General features: G+C 41.7%; 1 protein-coding gene across 1 annotated transcript in view; it reads right to left on the bottom strand.

The window, feature by feature from the left end:
- Positions 1 to 2,098, bottom strand: part of Cldn10 (claudin 10) — a 64,452-nt gene extending 62,354 nt beyond the window's left edge. Inside the window, exon 1 of the mRNA XM_090341964.1 lies at positions 1,646 to 2,098. Within this exon, the coding sequence (XP_090198090.1) occupies positions 1,646 to 1,859 (214 nt within the window). The 5' untranslated portion in view covers positions 1,860 to 2,098. The remainder of the gene's footprint in view (positions 1 to 1,645) is intronic.
- Between the last annotated feature and the right edge of the window lie 21,074 nt (positions 2,099 to 23,172).

The following is a 23,172-nucleotide window of genomic DNA, read 5'->3' on the forward strand; positions in this document are numbered from 1 at the left end:
CTAGGTTTGATTCCTTGGTACCACACAAACACAAGATGAATAAAATTTTTAAAAGGAACAGAAAAATAACTTCTAAGTAAGTTAAAAAGCTCAAGTTTAAGACCAGACGTAGCATGAATCCCACCAAAAGGTTGCTTAGAGAAGTAATGTTATTCAAAGGCCTTCTTAGGATGGCCATGCTTCAGTATCCATTGCTTGTCATTGCAAATCTCCTGGCTTTGCCTAAGTATTATCTCTTAATCCCTTGGCACTCACTGAAGGCTAATGGTGTGCGTAGCTGCCACAAAACCCCATAAAACATTATGCTTTAGTAACTTCCTAGTTAAAATGTGATTCCATTTTCTTGACCAGGGCCAAGGTACAGTTTTCTCAGCTGATGGTAAAAATTATATTTTACCAAAACCCAGGAGCAATCTTTAACATACTAAACTCCCAGCAGGGGCAGCTTTGTAAAAGCTATCAACATTTCAGAGTAGTGAACACAGTGATGCTTCCAGGACTTCAAAGCAAATGAGGATTCTTTCCTGGATTAGCCTCTGGCAGGCAGATGTCTTTTCATTTGATTTTTAAATAAATAAATATATGTATATATTAATAGTTGTACAAAAGGATTTCAGAGCGGGTGCAGTGGCTCACACCTGTAATCCTAGCAAGTCAGGAGGCTGAGATCTGAGGATCAAGGTTCAAAGCCAGCCCCAGCATAAAAGGACCTGAGACACTTATCTCCAATTAACTTCTAGAAAATGGGAAATGGGGCTTGACTCAAGGGTAGGGTGATAGCCGAGTTCAAGCCCCATGACCCACAAAAAAATGGGGGGGGGGATTTCAGTTCAACATATCAATTTAGGAGTATAATGGCATGAGGATGTCTCTTTAAAAGAAATATTTTCTGGGGCCGGGAGTTTGGCCTAGTGGTTAAAGTGCTGGCCTAGCATGCATGAAGACCCGGGTTCAATTCCTCAGTACCACATACATAGAAAAAAGCCATAAGTGGTGCTGAGGCTCAAGTGGTAGAGCTCTAGCCTTGAGAAAATCCAAGGACAGTGCTCAGGCCCTGAGCTCAAGCCCAGGACTGGCAAAAAAAAAAAAAAAGAAGAAATATTTTCTCTACAGACACACATCCTTGTAAGAGAGTTTTGAAAATGCATAAAGGCAATAATTTTCCCACACACTAGAAAAAAGAAAGGAAGGGAGAGAGGGATGGAGAGAGAAAGGGAGGAAGGGAGAGTGCGAGGGAGGGAGAGAAGGAGGTAGGGAGGGAGGGAGGGAGGGAAGGGAGAGAAAGTAACCAAAAGGAAAGGTTCATTTAAATCAATGGAAGTTCATCCAGCATGAAACAATACCAGCAAGCCTTCATCAAGTCTCCTTAGAGACTCAAAGTAGCTATCTAAAACAATCCAGTTATTCCCACCCTTTCAAGTCCATTTATTCTAATTGGGCATTTCTAAAAGACCCATGAGAGTAGCCTTCCTTTTCCTTTGCCAGGTATGTGATCTTACCCTTTCAGTCAGCACTCAGACACCTCATTCCAACTAAGCCAGACCCCACACTTCACCATACACCTGGACTTAACAGGTGGCCAGCCACAGCCCCCCCGGAATCCAGCCTCGTTCCTTCCCACCCCAAGCCACACTCTCATATTTACCTTCTACTTTGAAGATAGTAAAATGTGGTCGGCAATGGAAAGAGCCCAGGGCGTTACCTGCGCAGTTCATCCACAGACCCTGGTAAACCCAAGTGGCAGTTATCACTGAGGAAGCCCGCGTGGTGACTTTCCACTCATTGGAAGCGGTGGCAGCAACAAGAGCTCCGAATCCTCCGACACCAAACACCAGACCTGAGATCTGTGCCCTGGACATGTCACTCAGCCTGGGCAGTGGCGTTGCTCTGGAGAGAGTGCCTTGGTAGTCTAGGCCTCCACTTGACCAAGAGCACTTTGACAAACAGACCCTCAAGATGGTGTGGGCAGGTGACAATCCTTCATACTCAGAGAGATGGTTTGGGGCCAGCCAGGAATTTAGAATACAATACCATTTGCCAATGGCATGATAAAGGTTGCCTAAAACAATCCCGTTGCCTTCAGAGATATTTACCCAAATTTCGTAGTGGAATTTTAAAAGCTTTTGATTTTGCAGATTCTTCTTTTTACCTAGCACCAGAGTTAATGCTTAATTCCCTGGAGCTCAACCAACCATGCAACTATCCGATATTACAAAGTACAAATTATACAGTAACATTTAACGTTTATTAGACCAATTGCTTTGATTTTGCATGCTTTTGAATCATGTCATAAATGGAGCCACATTGTCGGGTTGTTTCTTTTCATTGTAACCTATTTTTACACAATCTTCTAAGACTTATTCGTGTTCACGAATGTATTGATCTCCCATTAAATCTAGCTGGATATAGTATTTCATTAAACGAACAGATCAAAATGTGTCCATTTTCCTAGTGATGAACATTCATTTGTATTATCTTTTCTCCCTCCAGTCATGATTGACACAGTTATAAATATTCTTGTGAAATTGTCCTTGTGCATCAAAACAAGCTTATCTTTATCTCGAGGGTAAGAAAAAAATCCTAGAAGTAGCATTGCTAAGATATAGAAAATGCTCATTTAACTGTAGATAATGATAAAAGGCTTTGTTGTATATCAATTTATAGTCCTTCTAGGAGTTAGAGCTCCTTATTGTTCTACTTTATAACTTTTACTTAGGCCAGTTTGATAAGTATAAAGATACCATTACGATGACTAGTTTATACTTGTGATTACTGAAGGTAAGTATCTTTTGGGGTGTATTTCTTGGCTAATTGTGCTCTTATTTACATTGGAACTTGAAACTTTTGTTCATTTATCTGGTTCATTGTCTTCTGTTTTATAATTTATCTTTAACTATATATAGAAATATATGTATATTCTATTCTACACATTACATGTGTTTATATATACATACATATATAGGATAGTAGTCTTTTTCTGGTGACTTTTTAAAATAATTTTTATTGTATTTTATTGTTAGGGTGATGTATAGAGGAGTTACAGTGACTTTTGTCAGGTAGTGGGTGCATAACTTCTTGAACGTTGATATCCCTTCTCATGTTCTTTTCCCCTGATAACTATTTATATTGTAGATTTCTCTCTCCAGTGGATGGTTATCATTCTATGACCATTTGATAAACTCTTCATTTAACCCAGGTCAAATTCTGAAAGTTGTGCTTTTGAGATCTTGAGGAATTTCTCTTCAAGGTCTGGGGATGTGACTCAGGTTTGAATGGTTGCTTAGCATGCACACACACACAGAGAAAGAAAATGTCTCTTCAAAGAGCATGATGGGTTTTGTTTTGTTTTGGCCGTGTACTTCTAAACATTTCCAAGGAGTTCAGAGAGTGCCATGCTAAATTGTGCCATTTTGGTAAACTGATTACAGCAAGCCTAGGACAGCAGTCACAGACAGGGCTATCTCTGAACTTCCCTTATCTACCCAAAGACAGACACCCCCACAAAGGTATACCTGTCATGAATCTCTTCCCAGGAAGACTGAGCTCCTGCTTATAATTTCTCTCACTTTCCCTTCCCCTCTATACATACACGCAGTTCTTTTTTTTTTTTTTTTTTTTTTTTTTTTTTTTTTTTTTGCCAGTCCTGGGCTTGGGCTCAGGGCCTGAGCACTGTCCTTGGACTTTCTCAAGGCTAGAGCTCTACCACTTGAGCCTCAGCACCACTTCCGGCTTTTTTTTTTTTTTTTTGCTATGTATGTGGGATACCGAGGAATTGAACCTGGGTCTTGATGCATGCTAGGCAAGCACTCTACCACTAGGCCAAACTCCCAGCCCATACACGCAGTTCTTATGTTTATTTTTTTAAATTAGAGGAGTGAAATAATTATAATGGCATAATACACATGGGAGTCCCTTTGGCCTAGGTTAAAGAGGTGGTCTCCATTTTTCAGATTTTGTTGAATGGGGAATGATGGAGAGAAAAGACAGATAAGTAAAAGTAACCAATCCCAGCAAGTTCCCTGCTCCTACTTTGTCTTCCACTTACACTGCCACCTGCTGGCAAACAGGAAGTCATTCTTGCCCTGAGAAGCCAAGTTAGCTTATTAGAGAGGTCCAGCCAAAGCCTGAGGTGGAAGTCACTTCCCTGGAGGGCAGGCTCTGGACTGCCCAGTGCATCATCTGTTCTCAGAACCCCTTCCCTGATCTGCACAGGTTTTCTGCCTCCCACTGTATTTTAGTACATTGCTCTTCCAAGCTAAGATGCTTTGGCTGTAATTCTTGCCTTCTTCTCTTCCTTCCACTTCCTCTCCTTTCCATCTCTTTTCTTTTGTTTCCTGACTTTTTGGAGGGATGGGTCATGGGGCTTGAACGCTGTTCCTGAGCTCTTGAGGTCAAGTTTACTGCCCTATCCCTTGAGCCACAGTGCCACTTCCGGTTTTCTAGTGGTTAACTGGAGATAAGAGTCTCATGTTTTTTAGTGCCCAGGCTGGCTCTGAACGGTGATCCTCAGATCTCAGCCTCCTGAGTAGCTAGGATCACAGGCGTGAGCCACCACGTCCAGCTTTTGTTTCCTGATTTTAGGGGCAGATGTTGGATTGATCATTCACCCCAGTGATACACCATCCATTCTTTTTTTTTTTTTTTTGTCAGTCATGGGGCTTGAACTCTGGGCCTGGGCGCTGTTCTTGAGCTCTTCAGTTGAGGCTACCGCCCTACCCCTTGAGCTACAGCACCACTTCCGCACCATCCATTATTTTTGCACCATACCAACCACTCTCTGGTTCATTCCTTTTTATTCCCAATCACTGTGGCTATTTTTCTTTCTATGACAGTTGCTTCTTCCACAAGAAACTGTTTCCTGGTCGTGGTTGTGCTTCACGTTTATTCTTCAGAAATGAAACACATTTTCTTGGTGTGCAGGTTTTGTTAATTGGTAAAAATGGGAGCATACAACAAACCTCTCTCTCGGAGGTTTTCATCTTCTTGGCTCTCCGTTTTCTTGGCTCCACAGCTCGTGAGTCTAATCTATTGTTTCTAGCAGCCATAGCATATTCCACAGCAAGAATCCACCACAATTTTCCTGTGCCCCATCTACTATGAGAGCCATAGTAATATAGGAATTATTCAGGAAGTTATGAAACACGAGAGCTGGGGGGAAAATGGCTTGAACATCGATTTTTTTTTTTTAATCCTGGCTTACAGAATGTCTCATGTTGCCCAGTAGAGCCAAATGGCAGGTCTGATTTAACCATCAAGTCCCAAACTTCCCCTGACAGATACTTGGGAGGACATAATAACAATGAATCCACGCTCCGAGAGTTAATGACACAGAACTCAGTTTCCAGGAATAAACACCTCCAGGATATCTAAAATTCCCAGTAGAAAATTGAGGCCTTGAGAGTTTCCACAAAAGCTGCTCAAGCATTCCCTTGGGTTGTGCTTCCACAGTAAGAAACCCACTCCTGATTCAACCTTGGCTTAGCCCATCCTTCAGTTCTTACTTCAGTGACACAGAACCATCTGGGCTCAGCCTAGACCTGTTAACAATAGGGTGCTTTCAGTTCCCTCTGTTGCTGTAACAACACTGCAATGAACAGGTTCCTTGTGACTCTTATGGACTTGTGAGGATCCCTGCACTAGTACAGCCAGGGAAAGAATTGGTGGTTAGGGTTAGTATTCTTTTTTTTTTTTTTGCCAGTCCTGGGCTTGAGCTCAGGGCCTGAGCACTGTCCTTGGACTTTCTCAAGGTGAGAGCTCTACCCCTTGAGCCTCAGCACCACTTCCAGCTTTTTTCAATGTATGTGGTACTTAGGAATTGAACCTGGGTTTTCATGCATACTAGGCAAACACTCTACCACTAGGCAAAACTCCCAGCCCATAGGGTTAGTATTCTTGATACTTGATTTTCCTCAGCATCTCTACATTGTCCCTTGAGCCCATCTGCACTGTCCTTCTCAGACCCCCTGCCAACATCTTCCCGTTTTGGTAGTCTCATGGATAAAAGCAGATATGTTCAAAAGTATGCAGTAATTCCTGCCATTGTGTCGTTTCAATAGGATTTGATTTTTTCCTGCTCTTCATTCTCTTATCTGCGTCTGTGATGTGATTGATTGTTTTTCTCCTATTTTCGTGATTGCATTACCTTCCTCTTCTCTTTGTCCATTTCCAGGAGCAGTCTGTTACCAACACACTAACTGAGTGGCCCAGAAATTCCCCACCTCCTGTTGATGGTTGCTACTAAGTCTTGGTTTGAGGCTGTCTCGAAGCCTGGCTAGCTGCAGGCTGCTTGCACGCAGCTAATGTCATCAGATAGCCAGACTACCTCAGTATCAAGCTGGGGTCTTCCCACTGTAGCTTTCGGGGTAGAGGGAGGGGAGGAAGAGAGAATCTTGTTTGACTCTAGCTTGTCATACACTGAGGGAGAGCATATGGTTTCTTCCACCAAATCGCCACAGTGGAGTTTAGGATTTGGAGAGGTGTGTATCTGCCCCCACAGTGAAGTCTGCCAGTCTGTTGTTGAAGTCGTGAAGCCACCAGGCCCCCGTCATAGAGGCTTCAGCCTCTTGTACCTCCGAGGGAACTGGGACTGAAGCTAGAACCTTTTCTACTTCTGTCGCCTTGCACTTAGCAGCTGTGCTGTTTCTCTCTTACGGTTCTCAGAGCCTATCCTTGCTTTGGCTTTTGGGAATAGAGTCTCCTTGGCTACTCACTCTCCTCATTTACAGAGTCCAAAGGAGGAAGTTTCTGTTCTATGTTTCCTGCTCCCTGGGTCATTCACTGATGAATCATTATGGATTCCGGATATTAGTGTCTTTTCAGCTTTTGTTTTTTCTCCTAGACCATCCTTTACCTATAGTATCTATCTCTGGGGAAACACATATTTAATTTTGTTGTCATCAAATTCCTCAGTGTTCTATGCTTTCTCAGTTCTGCTTGAGAAGTCTTTTCTGCCACTAGGCTATCAAGATAGTCTCCTGTGCTTTTCTTGTACCGGTCACAGTTCCTTGTTCACAATTCTGAAATCCGGTAACATAAACTTTCCTAAATCTGGCACTGCATCAATCAGTTAGAAACAGATGTGTAGCGTAATTGGGCGATTAGAGGAGACTTTAATAAAGGGACATTATTAAGGGTACACGGCAGGGTTCAAACTTGTAGCTATTGCCATGTAGGGTCTTCTGTGAGAAGGTGTCCTGGAGCTGTAGAATATTTTTCAGCAGCTTTGATTTTTAACCACTAGATGCCAGTAGCCTCCTTCCATCCAAATCATACCACAAATGTCTTCAGATTTTGCCAAATTTCTTGAAAACACTGTTACTTATGGTTGGATACAATCTTTTAAAAATTATTCTTTTTTATTGTAATGTATAGAGGGGCTACAGTTATATTCACCAGAGAGAAGGTGCATTATGCCTTCTTATGTTTTTGTCCCCATTTCCCTCCCCTCACCCTTTTAAAAATTATTCTTAAGAAGGGGTTTCAAGTTAACATGTCAGTTTGTGTGTATAGTATATTCTCTTCAGCTGTAGACTCAAGGCACCAAGTAGTTTTGAGTCTAGAAGTCTGATTGAGGGTTGATGGGGGAGAGGTATAGTAGATCTGTTGGCTAGCCCATGCAAAAGTCATGGGTTCAGTCCCCAGTACTGCTTCCCCCCAAAAGCCTGATGGAGAAATAGTGAGCTTGCTGACAGTAGGCAGATGAGAGAGCTAAAGCACACACATCTCCCTTAGAGAAACACATTTTTCTCAGCATCTGCCATCAGACAGATTGTTGCGGCACATCGATTTTTAAAAAATATTATTCTAATGTAATCACAAGCCACAATTACAGTTTTGCTACAGGAAATTATCAACTGTCTTGCCTTGCCAAATGTGCTTTCATTTTGGCACACTCATTTGAAAGTGGCTTTCAAAGCAAATATAATAGACTCATTAAAGTCAGTAAATTGAATCAAGTTCTGTTGAAGCAATCAGAACCCGGATACATTAACAAAACAAACCAATCCAAGGCTGCGCTTGCATTAAAGAGTACTGCTGAATCGCCTGTTGCTTTTCTCAACAAATGATCTGGGAATGAAATGGGAAGAACCAAAAACTTTAGACTTATAGATTTGAAGTGAATTTTCTAAAAAGCACCCCCCTTTTTACCCACCCAGTTCTGACTTCCTACTTTCAAGTTGGTCATTAGGCACCAAGAGTGGTGAACCAACCCATTTACTTTGGCTTGTATCCAGGATAGAAAGACTCAGGCCTTTCTACTAATAAATAAGCAAACAAAATTAGTAGCAGTTGTTCTCAGCAATCTTGTTTGCCGGAACGTCAGGCAGGAGCTTCTATTAGGTACAGACAAGTGCGAGCACCACTGTTCTCCTAACATTCAATGTTGCCCCATCTGCCCTGGCACCTGCAGCCTGAGGCCCCTCTCAGAGTCTTCCTCCTGGGCGCCCTACAAGGATGCAAGTGAGCCAGGCCAGGGGCTTTGCTGACACCTCACTTTCCATCCCCAAACCACAGCATTAGCAAAAACCACCCTGCAACTTCAGAGGAAGCAGAGCAGCACAACAGATAAGTGTTCCCGGAACTGCTCCCAGGACAGAAAGATTCCATACCTCGTACCTCCATTTCTTGGAGTTCATTTCGATAAGCATGATTTTATATGATTGCATAGCTATTGAGCTCGGATCCTCTCCTAAGAATAGCCTCCTTTTTTCTCACCGTGGGAATGTCTAGACTGCTGTTTAATTAATTATGTTCAGGTGTAATTATGTGTGTTGGGTTTACTTGTACACTTACAGGCACATTCTAATTATTACAAATAAGGGAAACCATGGAACCTATGTTTCTTAAGGTCTGGCTTACTTCACTTAATAGAATTTTTTCCAGGCCATTCCATTTCCTTATGAATGGAGTAATGTCATTCTTTCTGATGGAAGATTCCATCGTGTATAGACACCACATTTTCTCGATGTATTCGTTCACTGAAGGGAGTCTGGGTAGATTCCATATCTTGGCCATATTCACTAATGCTGCAAGGAACATGGTGGTGCTGGTGGCTTTAGTGTACCCTGGTGGTCCATTAGAAATGGGATTGCCAGGTCATAGGGAAGCTCTACGATTTGTCTTTTGAGTAGTCTGCTTTCCAGAGTTATTGAACCAATTTTGAGATTCCCACAAACACTATAGTAGCGTACCCTTCTAGCCACATCTCAGCCAGAATCCGGTATTGTTAGTTTTCATGATCATGGCCATTCTCACTGGGGTGAGGTGGAATCTCAAAATTGGTTTGCTTCGCATTACTTTTGGACACCATATCTTTTCTCATCCATTATCCCGTGATCCTTTGCCTGTCTGTTTCCATTGGCAGCTTCCTTCTTGCTACTACCAGAAGAGTCAAAGACAGGAGCATGAATTGCTTTGAGCATGAGTGAATTAATGCTACTCTCAAGAAAAAGGCTTGTGGGGAACTTGGCTGTCTCCATCAATGTCGGTTCATCACCCCCCAGTTGCATAATCGTGCCACCAGGGGGCATCTGTGTACCACTACCACACTGGCTTACTATGGCGTCAGGCTGCTGTGGGGCTGGCTCTGTAAGCAGGAAGGTGCTTAACATCACTGAGGGCCAGAAAAATGAGAATCCATACCAGAGTGAACTGCCATCTCACATTCATTACAATAGCCACTTCTAAAAGTACAGAAAACTCCAAGTGTCAGCCAGTGTGTTGCCGAGGCGAAGTTAGAACCCACATCCACTGTTGGTGGGAGTGTAAAATAGCACAGTCACTATAAAAGCAGTTCTTCAGAAAGTAAACATAGCACGGTCACAATGGTCTCGAGACCCAGCAATACCAACGGTGGACACTGTTAGGGGTGAGGTGTAAAAATGTCCCCAAAGGCTCATGTGTAGAAGACTCAGTCCCCAGCAGGCGGCACTCTTGAGAAGTGACTAAGTCATGACTCTGCCAACCTCACTATGACTTAGCATGACCACAATGATGATTCCATATCAGATCCAGTTGGAAAAGGTAGATCACTGTCTCTTTCTTGTCCCTGACCTCTTTCTCTCTCTCATTCCTGGCTGCCAAATATAGCAGCTTCTCTCCACCATGAATTAAAAAAAATCTATAGAGGCTCATAGTACCATCTTTGATGACTCTTGAAGATACGATGCTAACTGAAGTACGGCAAACACTGTGTGACTTTACATGTATGAGGTCCTTAAAACATCAAGTTCATTGTGACACAAAGAACCAGGTCCCCAGGGCAGTGGAAGGGTAGGTGTGGGGGTGGGTGCCTTCCATCTGTTTAATGCTGTTTCATCATTTTCTGAAGTCTGAGGATGATATAATTTACTTTAGATCTTACTTGGCTTTCTGTTTATTTTATTTATTTATTTATTGGAAGTTACTACTTCAACTTAAGTCCTTGCTAGTATACCAGTAACAATGCCTCTAGAAATTTTTGCTTCAGTTATATTTCTGATAGGCTTTGTATATCTGCCTATTTTGGGGCCTGGATCTTGATCCTCTTACCTAAACATTCCAACCAGATGGGATTACAATTATGAACCACTATGTCTGACCTGTTTTTTGAGATAAGATCTATATCTATATCTATCTATTGACCTAGAATGGCCTTGAACCAATATCATTTTATATCCACCTGAGGGATAGAAAGTAGCTATAAAAATTGAAAGTAGATAGTAAAAGCACCATAAGCCACCATGCCTGGCCATGAAGTGACTTTATTTTGATTCTAGAATCAGGTAATATTTTATTCCATAAAATAGAATAAATGTTCAAGTAAGCTGAATAGAAAAGGTTTGTAAAACTCAGATTCATTTCAAGTTACTTTCCTTGTAAGGTGAAAACAGAGACAGAACAATGGAAAATACCATCCGGTTACCTTTGGTTACCTTACAGTAAAAGGTAAGGCAGAGGTAACCACTTGAAACAGATCTGTTTGGGCAATTGGACTGTGGTTTTTCTAATCTTAATTTCTCAAGTCTAATAAACAAGAATGATTTCCTTTTAATATGTAGCTTAATTTGTTGGGGTGCAGTACAAAAATCAATTCCCAAATAATGACTTCTAATGATTAATTGATTGGTTCCATGCTAGGGTCAAACCCAGGGAGGAAAGAATTCTAGTCATATGGCCTAGCCTTTCCCCTATAACTGGTATTAAACCATCTTTCAATTCTTTTTTTTTTTTTTTTTTTTGCCAGTCCTGGGCTTGAGCTCAGGGCCTGAGTGCTGTCCTTGGACTTTCTCAAGACTAGAGCTCTACCACTTGAGCCTCAGCACCACTTCCGGCTTTTTTGTATGTGTGTGGTACCAAGGAATCGAACCCGGGTCTTCGTGCATGCTAGGCAAGCACTTTAACTACTAGGCCAAACTCCCGGCCCCCCATCTTTGAATTCTTAAATAAATTCATTGAAGGTACCAAAATATACTGTTGGATTTCATTTCAATTGTTCTGTAGTATTCTAATTTTTTTTTGGTAGGTCATGGGACTTGAACTCTGACCCTGGGCACTGTCCCTGAGCTCTTCAGCTTAACTCTACTGCCCTACCCTTGAGCCAAGCCCCACTTCCCGTTTTCTAGTGATTAATTGGAGATAAGAGTCTCACGGTCTTTGCATTTATAGTTCCCAAGATGAACGTAAATAAAACCTGTCATTATAGTGATTATCACCAAAACTAAGGATTATCATCCTTAGTCACCAAACAACCGGGCCAGGACCGGTGGCCAGCAGGAGATCTCCAGACAGAGGAAGTCTCCTCTACCTGGCCCCGATTCTGTCAGCAAAAGAAAAAGAATTGTAGGACACATTAAAACACCAGGAAAGTTTATTCATAAAGCAAAGGAAAGAGAGGTAGTGTAACACAATGGAGAGAGGGGTGCATGTGTATCTGATAACAAGTCCAACAAATGCTCTAACAACACCTGGGCATTTACGGTGAAAAAGTAGGGTGAGGCTGCATGCCCGCTCTGATCTGACGCTGGTATACGCTGTCATTCTTGCTGTTCCACTGTTTGATCAGATAGACTAGTGCTTTCGGGATTGCTCAGCTCACTGAGCTTCAGTAACTGATGTCTGGACTTCCTTTAGATGAAGTGTGGATTCAGGGACACAATCTCTTCGAGACAGGTGTCCATCCCCGAGATAAGTAGTTTCCTTGGCAATCACATTTTGAGCTCAAAAGGAGTCATTTTTCTCAGAATAAGTGCCTTCTAAAAAGATTTTCCTTCTCAGTCCCAGGGCATGTGAACCAGCTGGGCCAGCAGGCAAGGTCAGAGAGAGAAAGCTGCTGTTCTAATCTGCCCCTCACCATAAATGTTGCAGATTATGGAAGAGTCTAAGGCTTAAAGCAAAGAAAATAGTTCTTATGTGTTTTTAATCAAGCTATTTATAAGTACAGCATTCATGCCTGAATTCTTGGCTACTGTTTCCCATGCTTCATTTTACCCTGATCTATCAGAATGATAACTGACTCTATAATTTTGATTTACATGATGCTAAATCATGTAAATAATTATGCATAAATTCAGTACTGTTTCATCTATATGACTTTTTAAAAATTCTTCTGTATTGCTTACCTTTACCTCTAAAATCCTTCCTTCCTTCTTTCCTTCTTTCCTTCCTTCCCTCCTTCTTTCTTTCCTTCTTTCCTCCCTTCCTCCTCCTTCCATCTTTTTTAAAATATTTTTATTGTATTTAATAAAAGGGTTACATGATATTTGCCAGATAGAAGGTGCATTAATTCACATACATTGATACCCTTCCACATGTCTTGGTCCCCATTACCCTCCCCCCACCCCCCTCTTGGTTTTCCCCCCTTCACTGTCCAATTTCAAGTAACCAAATACAAATGTATCCAATATATCAGATAACTAAGTGAGATATTGTGACAATATGAGACAACAAAGGAACAGCAAAAGAGATGAGAGATAACATAGCACCTTAAGGACAGCAATCATTCATTATATGGCTTTTGTTTCAATATCCTAGAGGTCCATTCAATTAGCTTCATACTATATGGCCTTATGTATCAAGTTTTTGCTCTATTGCAAATCTTTGCTACTAGAGCCCAAGGTTTCTACTGGTTATGACAAATGAGGGAAACCGTTGAGCCTAAGTTTCTTTGAGTCTGGCTTACTTCGCTTAATATGATTTTTTTCTAAGTCTTTCCATTTCCTACCAAATGGGGTGATGTTGTTTTTTCTGACAGCAGCATAGAATTCCATTGTGTACAAATACCACATCTTGTGGATCAATTCATCAACTGAGGGACATCTAGGTTGGTTCCATATCTTCGCTATGGTGAATAATGCTGCGATGAACATTGATGTGGTAGTGGATTTAGTATGTCCTTGTTTCTGGATGGTTGGGTAAATGCCAAGTAGTGGAATTGCTGGGTCATAAGGGAGCTCTGTGTTTAGCCTTTTGAGGCACTGCCACACTGCTTTCCATAGTGGTTGAACAAGTTTGCACTCCCACCAACAGTGCAGTAGTGATCCCTCCTGGCCACATCCCCTCCAGCATCTGTTGTCATTCGTTTTCCTGATCCTGGCCAGTCTAGCTGGAGTGAGGTGGAATCTTAGAGTTGTTTTGATTTGCATTTCTTTTATGACCAGAGATGTTGAGCATTTCTTCATGTGTCTATAGGCCATTTTTGTTTCTTCTTCAGAGAAGACTCTCTTTGGGTTTTGGCCCATTTTTTAATGGGATGGTTGTTACTTTTGAGATTAGTTTTGGAGTGATTTAATTTTTGAGCTGTTGATATATTTTAGATATGAGGCCTTTGTCCATTGTATGGTTGGTGAAGATCTTCTCCCACTCTGTAGGCTTCCTAACTAATTTACTAGCTATGTCCTTTGCCATACAAAAGCTCTGCAGTTTAATGCAGTCCCACTTATCCAGCCTTTCTCTGATTTCTTGTGATTCTTGGTCTTTATTAAGAAAGTTTTGACTTGTGCCAAGGAGGCCTAGTGTATCTCCTACTCCTTCTTGTAAAGTTTTCAGTGTGTCAGCTTTTACCTCCAGGTCTTTGATCCATTTGGAGTTAATTCTAGTGCAGGGTGACAAAGAAGGATCCAGCTTTAGTTTTCTGCAGGTGCTTAACCAGTTCTGCCAGCACAACTTGTTAAAGAGGCTATCTTTCTTCCATTCTATTTTTTTGGCTCCCTTGTCAAAGATTAGGTGGCCACAAGTCTGTGGTTTAATTTCTGGGTCCTCAGTTCTATTCCATTGGTCTTTAGGCCTGTTCTTGTGCCAGTACCAAGCTGTTTTGATAATTATAGCTCTGTAATAGAGTCTAGAGTTTGGTATTGAAATTCCTCCTGCACTGTTCTTTCTGCTAAGAAGTGTTTTTGCTATACGGGGTCTTTTTTATTCCATATGAAATTTTGGATTGCCTCTTCTATTTCTTTAAAGAATGACATTGGGATATTGATGGGTATTGCGTTGAATTTGTAGATAGCCCATGGCAAGATTGTCATTTTCACGATGTTGATTCTTCCAATCCAGGAGCATGGGAGGTTTTTCCATTTCCTTAGTTCTGCTTTAATTTCCTTTTTCAGGGTTTTAAAGTTTTCATCAAAAAGGTCCTTTACATTCTTAGTTAAGCTAATTCCTAGGTACTTTATTTTCTTTGAGGCTATTGCAAAAGGAGTTGCTTTCCTGATTATTGCCTCGTTCCTCTCACTGTTGGCGTAGAGGAAGGCAGTTGATTTTTGAGGGTTAATTTTATAGCCTGCTATCCTTCCAAAGTTTTGAATCAGTTCAAGGAGCTTAGGAGTAGAGTCTACAGGATTCTTTAAATACAGAATCATGTCATCTGCAAAGAGGGATAATTTTACTTCCTCTTTCCCTATTTGGATCCCCTTTATGCTTGCTTCTTGCCTTATTGCATTGGCTAGGAATTCTAACACTGTGTTAAAGAGGAGTGGAGAGAGTGGGCATCCTTGTCTCATTCCTGATTTTAGAGGGAATGGCTTTAGCTTTTTACCATTAAGTATAATACTAGCTGCGGGTTTGTCATACACAGCCTTTATTATATTGAGGAATGTTCCATGGATTCCTAGTTTCTCCAGAGCTTTTAACATAAAGAGGTGTTGGATCTTGTCAAATGCCTTTTCCGCATCTATTGAGACAATCATGTGATTTTTGTCCTTGCTCCTGTTGATGTGTTGAATTATATTAATTGATTTGCGTATGTTGAACCAGCTTTGCCTCCCTGTGATGAATCCTGTTTGATCATAGTGTATAATTTTTTGATAAGTTGTAGACGGTTGGCCAGTATTTTGTTGAGAAGTTTTGCATCGATGTTCATCAAAGAAATAGGTCTATAGTTCTCTTTCTTTGATGAATCTCTGTCTGGTTTGGGGATGAGGGTTATACTGGCTTCATAGAATGAGTTTGGTAAACAACCTTCATTTTCCATTTCATTGAAGAGCTTGAGGAGTATTGGTGTGAGTTCTGCTTTGAAGACCTTATAGAATTCAGCGGTGAATCCATCTGGCCCTGGGCTTTTCTTAGGTGGAAGTTCTCTAATTGCCATTTCTATTTCAGAGCTTGAAATAGGTCTGTTTAGTTGGGTCAGTTCTTCTTGGTTCAGTGTGGGTATGTTAATATTGGCTAGGAATTCATCTATTTCTTCTAGATTCTCAAATTTGTTGGTGTAAAGGTTTGAGAAGTATTCCCTCATGATACTCTGGATCTTGGTCATTTCTGTCATGATATTACCATTTTCGTCTGTGATTTTGTTTATTTCGGTATGCTCTCTTCTTTTTTTGGTAAGATTTGCTAAGGGTTTGTCAATTTTGTTAATTCTTTCAAAGAACCAACTCCTTGTTTTGTTGATTCTTTCTATAGTTTTTTTGGATTCCAAATAATTTAATTCTGCTTTGATTTTAATAATTTGCTTCCTTCTGGTGGGATTAGGGTTGGTTTGTTGCTCTTTTTCCAAGAGCTTAAGGTGACACATTAACTTGTTGGTTTGTGAGTTTTCCAACTTGTTGTTGTAGGCACTCAGAGCTATAAATTTTCCTCTGAGTACTGCCTTTGCCGTGTCCCAAAGGAGCTGGCATTTTGTGTGCTCCTTATTGTTAAATTTCATAAACTGTTGGATTTCTGTTCTGATCTCTTTGGTGACCCATTGGTGATTCAACAATGTGTTGTTTAATCTCCATGAGTTACAGGGTTTTCGTTGGTGGAGATGTGTGTTCAGTTCCAATTTGTTGCCTTTTTGGTCTGAGAGTGTGCAGGGAATAATTTCAGTGTTTCTGAAGCTGTCCAGGTTTGTTTTATGGCCTAAGATGTGGCCTATTTTGGAAAATGTTCCATGTGCTGCTGAGAAAAATGTATATTGTGTTGTTGCTGGGTGGAATATTCTGCAGATGTCTGTTAGATCTAGTTGGTCTATATAGTTGTTCAATTCTATGGTTTCTCTATTGAGTTTTTGCCTTGTTGATCTGTCTATAGGTGAGAGTAGTGTGTTAAAGTCATCAACAATCACTGTGTTTCAATCTATGTATGGTTTCAGTGAAAGTAAAGTTTGCTTGATGAAGTTTGGAGCTCCGGATTGGGTGTGTAGATATTTAGGATCATTATGTCTTCCTGGAGGAAAGATCCCTTTAGTAGTATGTAGTAACCTTCTTTGTTTTTTCTCACTAATTTTAGTTTGAAGTCTATTTTATCTGATATGAGGATGGCAACTACAGCCTGTTTATGGGGGCCGTTAGCTTGATAGAGTTTATTCTAACCTCTCACTTTCAAAAAATGTTTCTTTTTTTGGGTAAGATGTGTCTCTTGAAGACAGCAGAATAATGGATCTTGCTTTTTGATCCAACTAGACAGTCTATGCCGTTTAATTGGAGAGTTAAGTCCATTGATATTGAGCGTTAGGATTGAGAGATATTTATTAGTTCCTACCATTTTTAAAAGCTTTTATTAGGGCCTGTGTCTTGACAGTTCTTGTGGTACTTAGATGGTATGCTGTTTAGGTGCCATTTCTTTCCCTATATTGCATTTATTTTGGTTTTCTATGTGTAGAACATCTTTGAAAATTCTCTGTATTGTTGGTTTTGTTGCTACATATTGTTGCAGCTTTTCCCTGGAATGGAATGTTTTTATTGTTCCCTCAGTTATGAATGAGAGCTTAGCTGGGTAAAGTATTCTTGGTTGGTAGTTAGTTGACTTAAGGGCATGACATATATGCTTCCAGACACTTCTTGCTTGCATGGTCTCTGCTGAGAAATCTGGGGTTATTCTGATTGGTTTGCCTTTATAGGTTATTGATCCCTTCTCCCTGGCTGGAAAGTATTAGATAAAACTTATGAAAGTAAGAAGGGTAATAAGAAGAATATATCAACAAAAGAGGGAGGTATATATAGGAGATTTCAATGATGGAAAATTTTAAAAAGAAAGAAAGAAAAAAAAGGAAAGTAAGACAACAGGCACAAAAAACAAAAAAAACATACAGAACAAAAAAACAGAGAAACAAAAAAGAAAAACAAAAAAGCAAAAAGAACAACAAAAAAAATTTAAAAAAAAAGAAAGAAAAGAGAAAGGAAATGGTGGGGGGAGGTTCCTCACTATTGTGAGCTCTTACTTAAGAAATACTAGGGTTGAGACCAGGAGATTGAAAAGCAGGTGACTGTATCAATATAGATATCATTTATATTCAGACTGTACCCAGAGCTGTCACTATGTTTCCAGGAACGACCACAGTGACAAAGGGATGCGGGAGAGAAAAGAGAAAAAAAGAAAAAGTGTAGGTAGGATGGTAAAGATAAAATAAGAACACCTATAAATGCAAATGAAAGAAGGGGTGGAAGAAAAAAAAGAAAAAAAAACCAAACAAAGAAAAAGAACAAAAACAACAAAAAAAAGGATCTTCTTCAGGATATTTTTTTTGGGGGGGGGGGGTCAGGGCAGGATAGGAAACTTGTGTCTCCACTAAATTCGGGATCCAAACAGTTCAGAAAGTCTTTTTCTCTTGTGATCTGGTTATGAGGTTTTTTGGATCTGATTGTTTGTTTGGGAAAAGAAAGGTGAAAGACTGGCAGGCAGGTTTTGTTTACCAGGCTTGTGGCTGGAGCAGGGGACGGACTTCAGCAGCTCTGGGGCCGGATTTCCGGCTAAGGGATCTCTGGGAAATCCTTTGCCAGTAAGAAAGATGGCGCCGCCAGCACCACCTGTCAGGTTCCAATTGCTTTGGCCTGGGTCATTGCCAGTAGTCAAGATGGAGCTGGGCTCAGCTTGTGGGGGAGGGGCTCCCTCCCAATGCCAATCCGAGAGCAGAAGTGGAAACTTCTCCTCGGTGGTACTCACAAATTGCTGGATTCTCCGGTTCCGTGAAGCTGGCAGGTCCATGCACAGCCGGGTGTCGGCTCTGGGCTCCCGCAGGCTCTGTGTGGCTCTGTCTGCAGCCGGCGGGTGAAGGCGTCAAGAAGCACTGCTGCTCAGATTCAGAAGAGCTGCTTTGTCTCCGCGGCCTCTCCGAGCGGCAGGAACCTGTCCCCGCTGTCTTCTTTGTGCTGGATTTCTGCCTTTTTCCTCAGTGACTGAGATCTGTGTGTCGCTAAAGCTTACTTAGGCTTGATTTGAGGTATGTACTGTCCCCTACGCTGCCCAAACTGGTATCTTGGCGAGAGCTCTGAAAGACTCCAACTGAACTGTCGCCATCTTCCCCCTCCTTCCATCTTTCCCTCACTTTTTTCCCTCCATTCTTCCTTCCTCCTTCTATCTTTTCCTTCCTTCTCCTTTGGGTTCTACTTAACTCATTATTCATGTATTATTCCCATCAGGCTGCTGTATAACAAAACACTCTATACTGGGTGGCTTAAAACAGAGAAATTCTTATTTTCTTATAGTTCAGGATGCAGCATGTTTCATGCATACCTGGGGTCAGAATTTTAACATAGGATTGGAGCACAAACCCTTCCATCTAAACTGGTCTAGACCGTACTTCTAATTTCATGCTTCCTTTCCTTGCTAGGATGGCAGGCATGTACCATCCTGCTAGCATTTTCTGTTGAGATTGGGTTTGTTAACTTTTGTGGCCAGACTAGCCTGGAATTGTGATCTCCTGACCTCACCTCAGTCTCCTACACACCTGGGAAACAGATTTGAAGCCCCATGCCTGGGAGAGCAATCTTGTTTTTATATTTGTTCAAGCCAGGGTTTTGTGCCTGCTAAGCAAGCACTTTACCACTAAACCTCCATCTTCTTTTTCTCCCTCAACCAATGAACAAATTTTTATTAGACATGTAGGTCACCGCTTGAGATATAATATGTAAGTTGACAGGTATTGAAATTTGAGGAGTCTTTGTTAGTTGATTTGGACCGATACTTTCTTAAAGAAAAGACTTAAGAATTGTAGGTAGCAATTTCCTTGACTATAGACAAAACAAAATGAAATCAAGCCACAACAAAGACCAGAACACCAAAGCCAAAGTGAGTTTTTACATGTTGTTCAGAACACAGTGACATCTTCGTCACAAGGACTGAATTTTTGTATTTCCTCGCACCCTTCCTGCTTAGTGTGACATGTTCCCTGGCCAGAGCACGAGTAGAGTTTGCAAAAGGGAGAAATAAACAAGCTATGTGCTGATGAAAATTAGAAAAAGGGAGAGGAAAGAAAGACTACCACTGCAGAGTCTCATCTAGAAAGACAGAGAGAGCGCTATTCATCAACAATGGCTTCCACATCATAGGAATGAGATCTGAGGAGCTTGGTTTGGAGGCTGTCTGGGCAAGAACATTTGAAAGACTCTTATCTGAAACTGACCACCCAAAAACCAGAAAGGAAGGTAGGTGTGGCTCATGTGGGAGAGTACCAACCTTGAATGAAAAAATTAAGAGCCAGTGCCTCAGATGTGAGTTCAAGCCTTGCCTCGGTATACACACAAACAAATATATACATGCTGGACGCCGGTGGCTCACACCTGTAATCCTAGCTACTCAGGAGGGTGAGATCTGAGGATCATGGTTCAAAGCCAGCCTGGGCACAAAAGTCCACGTGACTCTTATCTCCAGTTAATCACCAGAAAACCAGGAAGTGACGCTGTGGCTCAAGAGGTAGGGCAATAGCTTTGAACTGAAGAGCTCAGGGCTCTGTCCCCAGAGTGCAAGGCCCACGACTGACAACACACACACACACACGTCAATGAACTGCACCAGCACTAGTCAGGTTGCTATGTCATTGCCATCAAACCACACCGCTATACTGATTTTCAAGAAATTCTGGTAACTCTTTACCCTTTTCCCCAAAATAAGAAAAAGAAATATACATCTCTCTTTCTACACTTTTTTTGTACCTGGGGGTGGGGGAATGGCTCAGTGGACCAGCACTATTCAAGAGGCTCTATTCATGCCCAGCAAACCCCCCCCCCCAAAAAAAGAGAATTTTTTCAAGTCATCCTTATCTACAAAATTTCCAAGGAAAGCATGTTGATTTTCCTACAGTACAGCCACTTTTCTGGAATCTCTGTTTGGTTCCACATTTCAGGTTGTATAAGGTGAAGATAAACACATCGTAGAGGGTTTTCATTCAGATCCCAGCCTGTGTGACCACAGGTCACCCCCGAGCCTTCCTTTCCACGAGCCGTCCTCCACGGGGTACCTCTGAGGCAAGGATTCTGAGTCAGAGCCTCCTGACCTTCTGAATTCAGTTGAAATGCAAGGGAATGAATGTGTTACAATACACCGTTAAAACAGAATTTCTATAATGGCTCAAAGATTACCTGCATTCCTTCGGTTAAAGAATAAAACTAGCTATCAGCCTAGCTAACCAGGAAGCTGAGATCTGAGGATTACGCTGGGAAGTAAGCGCAAGCAGGAATGTACGATTGCTATTTCCAATGAACCACCAAAAAGCCAGAAATGGAACTGTGTCGCAAGTGATAGAGCACTAGCATTGCGGGGGGGGGGGGGGGAAGCTTAGGGACAATATCCAGGTCCTAAGTTCAAGTTCCAGGACTGGCACCCCCCCCAATGCAAGATGTAATAATAATAACATCAGATCCCCCAAATGATTGGAGAAGGGAATGTCTGGACCCTCCTCAGATGGAGTTCTTGGCACCTGAGCTGTGCTCTATGCAAGGACTGCACTTGAGCAATGTCTTTATAAGAAAGGGAAGATGGTGTTACCGTTCTAGGCATCCAGTGAGGGACCAGGTGAGAAGCAGAAGGTCCTGGTTCAGTGTCAGACCAGGCCCAAAGAAGGGATGATAGGGTAGAGTTTGGGGCTGGAGACTGTGGAGTCTCCTGAAGAAGCAGAGTGCAGCCTCAGTGATCTGGCAGAGACAGTTCGCTTGTGCACATGCATTGGATTCTTTTTAGTGGCTTCTGTCGCTGCCAAAAGTTAAAACATGAAAGACAGCTGACAGCACTCCCACAATCTTGATACCAGATCATAAGGAAAGCTTAGTTCAATTGGAGTTCTGCCACCTACAGAGTCACTTATTAACCAAGCATTTATGAGCCATCAATAAAGAGTTCCTGTAATTTGGTCTACAAACTCCATGAAAACCCAGCTCTTGGTACTTTAGGGGCTCTGAACCCTTCTCCTTTGACTCGAGTTTACAAAGTCAGCAAGCTAATGGTAGAGTTTGATTACCCCACTGGCAAGCCAATTTCTCTAAAGTCATAAATCAACATACTGGATCATGTCAGAACTGTATCTCAGGATCCAACCCAAAAGTCTGCAAAGTCTTACTTACATTCTGTTCACACAAGGTGTGGTCTGAATGATTGTATATGGAATATTTTAGCTACCCACAGATGTTGAATGCTGCCCACGCACCATTTCTAGTAACTAATATGCCAGCCAGAAGACACCCATCTCGCTTGAGAAAACACAACAGTTCACACTGGGATTGTTTTGGAGCTTCGTTTCTAGATTAGTATGTTACACTGATGGATAATTTAGATCCTTCCCAGTTGTCTGTTTATATACCCTATTTCTCCTTCCAGTCACTATCTGTTTTTGGATGAAGTGTGTGTGTAGTTTGGTTTGTAAGAAGTCGGTCCTGCCTGATGCGGTGGCTCATGCCTGTAATCCTAGCTACTCAGGAGGCTGAGATCTGAGGATAATGCCCACCGTAAAGTCCATGAGACTCTTTTCTCCAGTGAACCATTAGAAAACCAGAAGTGGCATTGTGGCTAAAGGGGTAAGGCCTTTTGCTGAAGAGCTCAAGGACAACACCCAGTACCACAGGTAGGGCGGTAGCTTTGACCTGAAGAGCTCAGGGACAACACCCAGGCCCAGAGTTCAAGCCCCATAACAGGCAAAAAAAAAAAAAAAAAAAAGAAAAAGAAAAAGGAAAAGAAAAAGTAGGTCCTGTTATGTTGTTCAAGCTGGCTTCAAACTTTGGGCTCCAGTGATCCTGTCTCCTCAGCCTGATGAGTAGCTGGACTCAAGCACATTCAGATTTAATTTTGTTCCCTATTCCCCATCCAGGCACCAATGATTGCCATCTCATTTGGAATTATAGTCTCTTCAGATATGACCAAGTTCATTTGAGTGATTCTGAATCTACTCACTGGCAAGTACTGAAATACAGACCCATAGACTACACAGCCATGGGGAAGTATAGGAAGCAATGGGAAGGATTCCAAGGATAGTTGGCATCTACCAGCTATTAGAAAGAAGCAAAGGAGAATTAGACTTCCAGCTTTCAGAACTGTGCGAAATTTCTGTGGTTCTAAGCCATTCCTCTGGAGTAATTGGTTATAACTTATTTTTTTATATGCTATCAATGGGATTTCTGATCAGTATCAATTTTGAAATAGAACACCTGGTCTTGAATTTGGTTAAGCCCATAGATGGTGAGGCTGGCAGAAGTACAGTATGCAGGAAATCAAATCGAACGTATTACCAAATGCACAATGTATCTCTTCCATTGGTCACAAAGGCATGCCAGAATGTGGCTGGCTGGCTCCCTGAAGAAATGGTGTCATGCTGTGGTTTCAGGGTTTGCTGCTGTGGGCAGGGAAGACATGTGGTAGACACAGCAGCCAGTTTGCTTGGTGAAAGGAAATGTGCAGCACAGAGCCCTCCCTTGACTTCGATTCCTACCCCCTTTTCAGTTTACTCAGAGTCATTGTGACTCAAAGTGACTGAGCAAAACGTTGTTCTGGAGTAGGAACACCCAGTTTGAAAAT

This window comes from Megascapheus bottae, chromosome 11 (genome assembly GCF_031878675.1).
Source record: "Megascapheus bottae isolate mThoBot1 chromosome 11, mThoBot2.hap1, whole genome shotgun sequence".
Classification (NCBI taxonomy): Eukaryota; Metazoa; Chordata; class Mammalia; order Rodentia; family Geomyidae; genus Megascapheus; species Megascapheus bottae.